Here is a 6,922-nt window from a genome sequence, read left to right as displayed (position 1 = left end):
CAGTGACATGATTCATGATTGCTGGCTTGAGCTCAACAGTCACTGGTTAGAAGCCCAAGATTAATTGCTTGAGCCAAAGATCACTGGCTTGAGCAAGGGGTCTCAGGCTCGGCTAGAGCCTCTGCCATTTCTCTTTCAGACACATATGAAAAGCCATCAATTAACAACTAATGTGCCACAATTATGAGTTGAAGCTTCTCATCTCTCTTTCTTCAGGCTGGTCTCTGTCTCTATTTCTTTTCTTTTTTTTTTTTTTTTACAGAGACAGAGAGAGAGTCAGAGAGAGGGATAGACAGGGACAGACAGACAGGAATGGAGAGATGAGAAGCATCAATCATTAGTTTTTTGTTGTACATTGTGACACCTGAGCTGTTCATTGATTGCTTTCTCATATATGCCTTGACCACAGGCCTTCAACAGCCCAAGTAACCCCTTGCTTGAGCCAGCGACCTTGGGTCCAAGCTGGCGAGCTTTTGCTCAAACCAGATGAGCCTGTGATCAAGCTGGCAACCTCAGGGTCTCAAACCTGGGTCCTCCACATCCCAGTCCAATGCTCTATCCACTGCGCCACCACCTGGTCAGGCTGTCTCTATTTCTTGAGTAAGATTTTTAAAAAGTCCTGACCAGGCGGTGGTGCAGTGGATAGAGCATCAGACTGGGATGTGGAGGACCCAAGTTCAAAACCCCAAGGTTGCTGGCTTGAGTGTGGGCTCATCTGGTTTGAGCAAGGCTCACTAGCTTGAGGCCATGGTCTCTGGCTTGAGCAAGGGGTCACTCGGTCTGCTGTAGTACCCTAGTCAAGGCACATATGAGAAAGCAATTAATGAACAACTAATGTGTCATAGCAAAGAATTGATGCTTCTCATCTCTCTCCTTTCCTGTCTGTCTGTCCCTATCTGTGCCTATCTCTGTCTCTGTCACACACACACAAACACACATACACACACACCAAAAAATGGAAAAAATGGTGTAATAACCAAGAAAAGTTAAGAAATAGAGTGAATTTTCTTCAAGGACTTTATAAATGATGATTAATAACAACAATAGCAATGCACTATTTCTTCGTGGGGCTTTAGAACTATGTGTAGTGATTCCTTGGAAAATCCCTGTGTAGGGCAGGTGTCATTATTCTCACTTATTAAAAAGGAAACTACACTTACAAATGGTTAGTGACTTACCAATATTATGTAACCAATAGGTGGCAACATTAAGCATAAGATGTTCTGGCCCTTCAGTGATGGCTGCTAATCTTATAACAGTCCAACCTTTTCCTCAGAGCCCCTATCACATCCTGATTCCTTAAGCTATAAATAAGGGGGTTGAGCATTGGGGTAAGGACTGTATAGAAGATAGAGGCCACCTTGTCATGGTTGGGTGCCCTGTAGTGCCTGGGCCTCAGGTAGATGAACATGGCTGCCCCATAGAAGAGGGAGACAACTTTCATGTGGGAGGAAGAGGTGGCCAGAGCCTTTTTACCAGCCTGAGAAGAGTTCACATGGAGCACAGCCTTCAGGATGCGAGCATAGGAGGCCATGATGATAGAGAAAGGAAGGAGCAGCATGAAGACACAGCAAGCAAATATTACATTCTCAAAAAAAGAGGTGTCTACACAGGCCAGCTTCAACAAAGATAGTGTGTCACAAAAGAAGTGGTTCACTTCTCTCGATCCACAGTAAGGGAAGGTCATTACTACCATCATCTGGATTAAACCATCTACTAACCCAAATACCCAGGAACTCCCTATAATCTGGAGACAGACTTTCTGACTCATGAGGATAGGATAGCGTAGTGGGTGGCTAATTGCCACAAAGCAGTCATAAGCCATGAGTCCCAGTAAGAGTCCCTCAGATCCCACAAGAGAGACAAAAAGGCCAATTTGTATGGTACAACCCACAAAGGAGATGGACTTCCTACCAGACAGGAAGTTGAATGCCATCTTTGGCACATTGCTACAGATCAATATGAGGTCCATGATGGAGAGTTGACTGAGGAAGAAGTACATGGGTGTATGAAGTTGAGGTTCTTTGTAGATGAGGAAAATGAGAAGGAAATTTCCACAGAGAGTCACTGTGAACACCATCATAACCACAGAGAAGAGAACAAGGTCAGTTGGACTGTGGGAAAAGATGCTCAAGAGGATGAAGTCATCTGTGGATGACTGATTCAACCACATCTCCATGACTAGGTTGTTTTTCCTGGTCACCTGAGAACATGATAAAAAATATTGGATTATCTGGCATTTTTAAAAGAAATTTTATAAGAATTTATTTGAATCAAAGCAAAGATATGACTGGCATTTCTTTTATTTTTATGACTGGCATTTCTTTATTGACCTCTGCACTGCACACCTTCAGCCAGCTGTTTTGTTTATCACCCCTTAGACCTTAACAACATAAGCTTTGAGACTTGAGGGTACTCCTTTATATCTCCATGACACAGCATTAGGAGCCCTGCTAGTTCATAGAATGGTACACATATCTTTTATTGGTATGTATCCTTACCAACAAAAAAGAAACTGAGTTTATTTTATGTCATAGGACATTTTTTTTTTTTTAAACTTTTTCTGTTGATTTGAGTGACAGAAATAGAGAAGTGTCAACTTGTTGTTCCGTTTTGTTTTGCACTTATTGGCTGCTTCTCCTATGTGCCCTAAGGATCAAACCCAGACATCAACATTCTGGGTGGATGATCTATTTACTGAGCAACCCAGACAAGACCATCATAAGCCCTTTTTGCAAGCAAAATCTTGGCTTTATTACATGATATTGAGTCTTTTATGATATCACACAGACCTGGCAAACTCCCTCTAGCCAGGCTGGACAATTTAGTATAAGAGACCATTTGGATGTGTTACAGAAAGGGAAGGGAATGAAGCATGAGTTGCTCATTAGTGTATATATTTCTCTATGTTCTGAGGATTTTGTCAGGCTAGCCATTTGTTATATTTATAATATAGATAAAGTGCTCTCTAGTGCCTCACATGAGAAGAGAGTTACGTTTGGATACCACTGCTCTCTCAGTTATGTTGGGTTGACATGAAAGATGCAGCGCTAATGGGGAGAAGCAATGGTTTGGTGCTCAATCCTCAAGAACAGTAAAGTCTTCTATTGTATGGCTACTTTAAAAATAACCCAGGATACAGACTCAGTAGGTGTTGGCTAATAAACACATACATGTCATATCTGCTTGCTAAGTTATCTTCACTAGGAACCAAAGAGCCTTCTTTATAAATAAATTTCCAATATCTTCCACATGACTTTCTGAATAAATGAAGCACTTAATCTTTGTGTTATAAAATTTGCAATTAATTTATTTGGAACATGTCAACGAAATAGTGTTTCTCTTGATTTTGGTCAAGAAAATTTTCTAAATATGTTACATGAAAGGAAACCAGACACATGGCCTAATTTTACATGGAAATAAGCAAATTAAGGAATCAATGTTGTGTATATTAACAAAGACATAACTCCTTTGAAGATCATAACAATAGCTAAACCCAAGGGAAGAGAGAATATATAATTATAAATAACCACATATTCTAACCACAACTCTTTTATTGTTTTCACACTCTCACTCAGTTATCTTGTCTTCACCATCAAAGGCATTTCTAGTTTTCAGGCTTCTCCCTTTTTCTCTCTAATCATCCTCTTCTAATTTCACCTGTCCCTTTATCCATGCAGGACTGAACTATCAAGCATTTCCGTGGTTCTACAAGTAGCATAAAAATGAAGTGTTTTTTTCTTAAATTTGTATTAGCTATCCATGGCTATTTAACAAATAGCCCCCAAATTTAGCAGCTTCAAAAAAAATAAGAAACATTTGCTATTTCACATTTTCTGTGGGTCAGGAAGGTGAGCATAACTTTGTTGGTTTCCTCTGGTGTTAGGCCCCAGGGGAGGTTACCACAAAGCTCTTGGCCAGGCTGCAGTCCTGTCAAGGGTGGTGAAGAGGAGGTTCCATTCCAAGATCACTCATTGGCTGTTAGAGGGCCCCTCATCCTCTTCACAGGGCTGCCTTACTGCAGAGCAACCTTACTTACTTACTTCTCCCAATGAGGGTAATCAAAGACAGATCTAAAGGAAAAACACCTTGCATATAAGCGGCAATCTTAAAACCTAATGCTGAAAATGATTTCACATGAGTTCTGCTGAATTCTGTTTTTTAGAAGTGAGGCCCTGGCTGAATAGCTCTGTTGGTTAGAGCAATCACCAGACAGAGGTTGGTGGTTTGATCTCCGAAGACATAAAGAAACAGATCAATGTTCATCTCTCTCTCCTTCTTCCTCTCTTGTTGTAAATCAATAAGTAAAAATTTAAGTTAAAAAAAGAAGTTGCCTTACCTGTGGTTGCAGAGTGAAGAGAGCATTGACCTGTAATGCTGAGGTCACCTGTTCGAAATCCTGGGCTTGCCGGGTCAAGGCACATGTGAGAAGCAACAACCATGAGTTGATGCTTCCTGCTTCTCCTCCATCTTTCTTTACCCCCCCCCTCTAAAAATCAATAAATAAAATCTAAAAAGAAAAAAAAAGGTGTGAGTCTCAAAATTTAGCCCCTTCTTCTGGGGAGGGGAGGACCAAAGGCATCAATACCAGGAAACAAGGACAAATGGGGACCATCTTAGAGTCTATCTACCACATCCTTCCATGTTTCATCTCAAGCCATGATGACTGAAATAAATAAATTGGACTGTGATTAATTTTATCAGATAAGAAAGATGGTGTTTTCAAGTTGCTTAGATAACAAAGAATCAAAAATGTGGAGTTTGTCAGCCTACCTCATCTGCTGAGAAAAGGCAGGACTCTGCCTGGTCTAGAGACAGGCAAAATTCAATCAGTAAAAATAATATATGACTTTTCACCTACGATTCTCACACCATTTTAAATCTGGCCTTATAGTCCTCAGTAATGAAAGTATCCTGAGATTATTAACATAGAGATGGGGAAATTGAGCCTCTCAGGAGTTGGCTACATTGTATGTTACATGGTTAGTAAATGTGGGACCAAGACTTGAGAATGGGCCTTTTGAATCTCTGCTCTGAATATTTCACATTATATCAGGTTGTTGTGGGGCAAAAATATCCATAGAAATGCAAGCTACCTTATTTTGGAGAAATTCTTAGTTAAGTGTTTCCAGTTTTCTTTTCTGTGATTCCTGGCTCACCCAGCAGTCTTCTGATGATAATACGAACCTTAAAATTTGGATATATTTTTTCTGAAGAGCAGTATGTGTCTTTTGTCAGATACAGTGTTCATCACTGTTAAATTAATTAAATAAGGAGGCAAATAGGCTGAGTGGCTATTATATCTTAGTATATACTATGAGGCAGACCAAACCTAAGCCTCTCACTCAAGACCATGATAATAAAACCTAACAAACAGCAACTAGGATTTTCCAGTAAGTCCAAAGACTTAAATTTAGCCAATTAAATAATTCTCTTGCTTCTGCCTTTTTTTCTATAAAAGTTGGTCCTTTGGTTCCTGTGTTTGGAGCCCTCCTGATCACTTTCAGTTTGATGTAGCCCAATTAAAATTGATTTTTGCTCAGCTCTGGGTAGCTTGGTTGGTTAGAGCAACGTCCTGAAGCACAGAGTGTTGCTGATTTAATCCCTAGTCAGGGCACATACAGGAGCAGACCTATGTTCCTGTCTCTCTCTCTCTCTCTCCCCCTCTCTTGCTAAAATAAATAAATAATTTTTAAAAATTTATTGTGACATCAGAGAAATGGCAGTGTAAGAAATACTTCTGAGTTCTCCCCTTAAAATTTCAACAAATTGAACAGCTATAATGCAGTGAAGGAACTCTAGATATGCTCGCAGCCGTGCCTAAAAGATCTGCACAACATATGGACTGAAGGTGGAAAGGCTTTGAAAAGGGGGACCAAAGATAAAATGCTTTAATGGTGGAATCTGGACAGGTGATAAGGCAGAGAACTTAATTTTTCTTTCTCCTTTCTGGACTCAGGAAGGGAGTTTTATTCTGAGCCAAGACAGGTGGAAAGACTGAGGGGAGAAGAAGCTGATATAAGGCAGGCACAACCAGGAACAGGGTTACTGAGGACTGGCCACTTTGCTTGGCTTGTGATCATCTGGGCATGCCAGCACTCAGCCTGCAGTGCTCAATGCATGCTGGGCACAAAGTGCTGGGCTTTTGCAAATCAAGACATGTGCTTTATTGTCTTGCACTGGACCCATTGGGCCAGGCTCATGCAGAGAGATGTGTGCTCCATTGGTGGATGCCTAGCCCATGGAGGTTGGCCCATGTGGTGCTGCACACACTAGACCAGCAGTTCTCAACCTGTGGGTCGCGACCCTGGTGGGAGTCGAACGACCAAAACACAGGGGTCGCCTAAAGCCAACAGAAAATACATATTTATTATACAATACATTTTTAAATAAAATATGTATTTCTGATGGCTTTAGGTGACCCCTGTGTTTTGATCGTTCGACCCCCGCTGGGGTCACGGCCCACAGGTTGAGAACCGCTGCACTAGACCCACAGCACTCAAGTGCACTCACCACAGCCAGCACTCTATCAGCTTCCCACACTATTTTCAGTGTCAGGAAAGACCAAAGTGCATCTCCCCAGCCTCCTAGATTGCATCTCCCTCCCCACCCGGTACAAGGAGGGGTGGTGGTGGATCCCCCACAGCTGACTCTCTGAGGACACTTCTTCCCCTGAGAGAATGAATGGATCAGCTCTGACCCTCTGGTCTGAGATGTGGGGAATAATGAGCAGAGACCTGAAACTGCCACTGCTAAAGCCATAAAGTTGCAAAACTGTAAAGCTGAAACTGTAAAGCCCGCACAACATACCCCACTCACTAATGCAGCTGCATCCCTGCCTACCTCACTAGGATAGCAGAAGACTGCTCAAGAATTTCACAGAGCCAAAACTTGTAGTACAGTGACACCTACTTAAAAAAAA

At 41.6% G+C, this 6,922-nt stretch overlaps 1 protein-coding gene across 1 annotated transcript; it reads right to left on the bottom strand.

The window, feature by feature from the left end:
* Window positions 1-1,231: 1,231 nt before the first annotated feature.
* LOC136335866 (olfactory receptor 2V2-like) lies at window positions 1,232-2,179 on the bottom strand. Its single transcript, XM_066277042.1, has one exon. The coding sequence runs from the start codon at window positions 2,177-2,179 to the stop codon at window positions 1,232-1,234; it is 948 nt and encodes a 315-aa protein (XP_066133139.1).
* Between the last annotated feature and the right edge of the window lie 4,743 nt (window positions 2,180-6,922).

Source organism: Saccopteryx bilineata, chromosome 4 (genome assembly GCF_036850765.1).
Source record: "Saccopteryx bilineata isolate mSacBil1 chromosome 4, mSacBil1_pri_phased_curated, whole genome shotgun sequence".
Classification (NCBI taxonomy): Eukaryota; Metazoa; Chordata; class Mammalia; order Chiroptera; family Emballonuridae; genus Saccopteryx; species Saccopteryx bilineata.
Note: the sequence above shows the minus strand (reverse complement) of the source record. Positions and strands in the feature narration are given on the sequence as shown.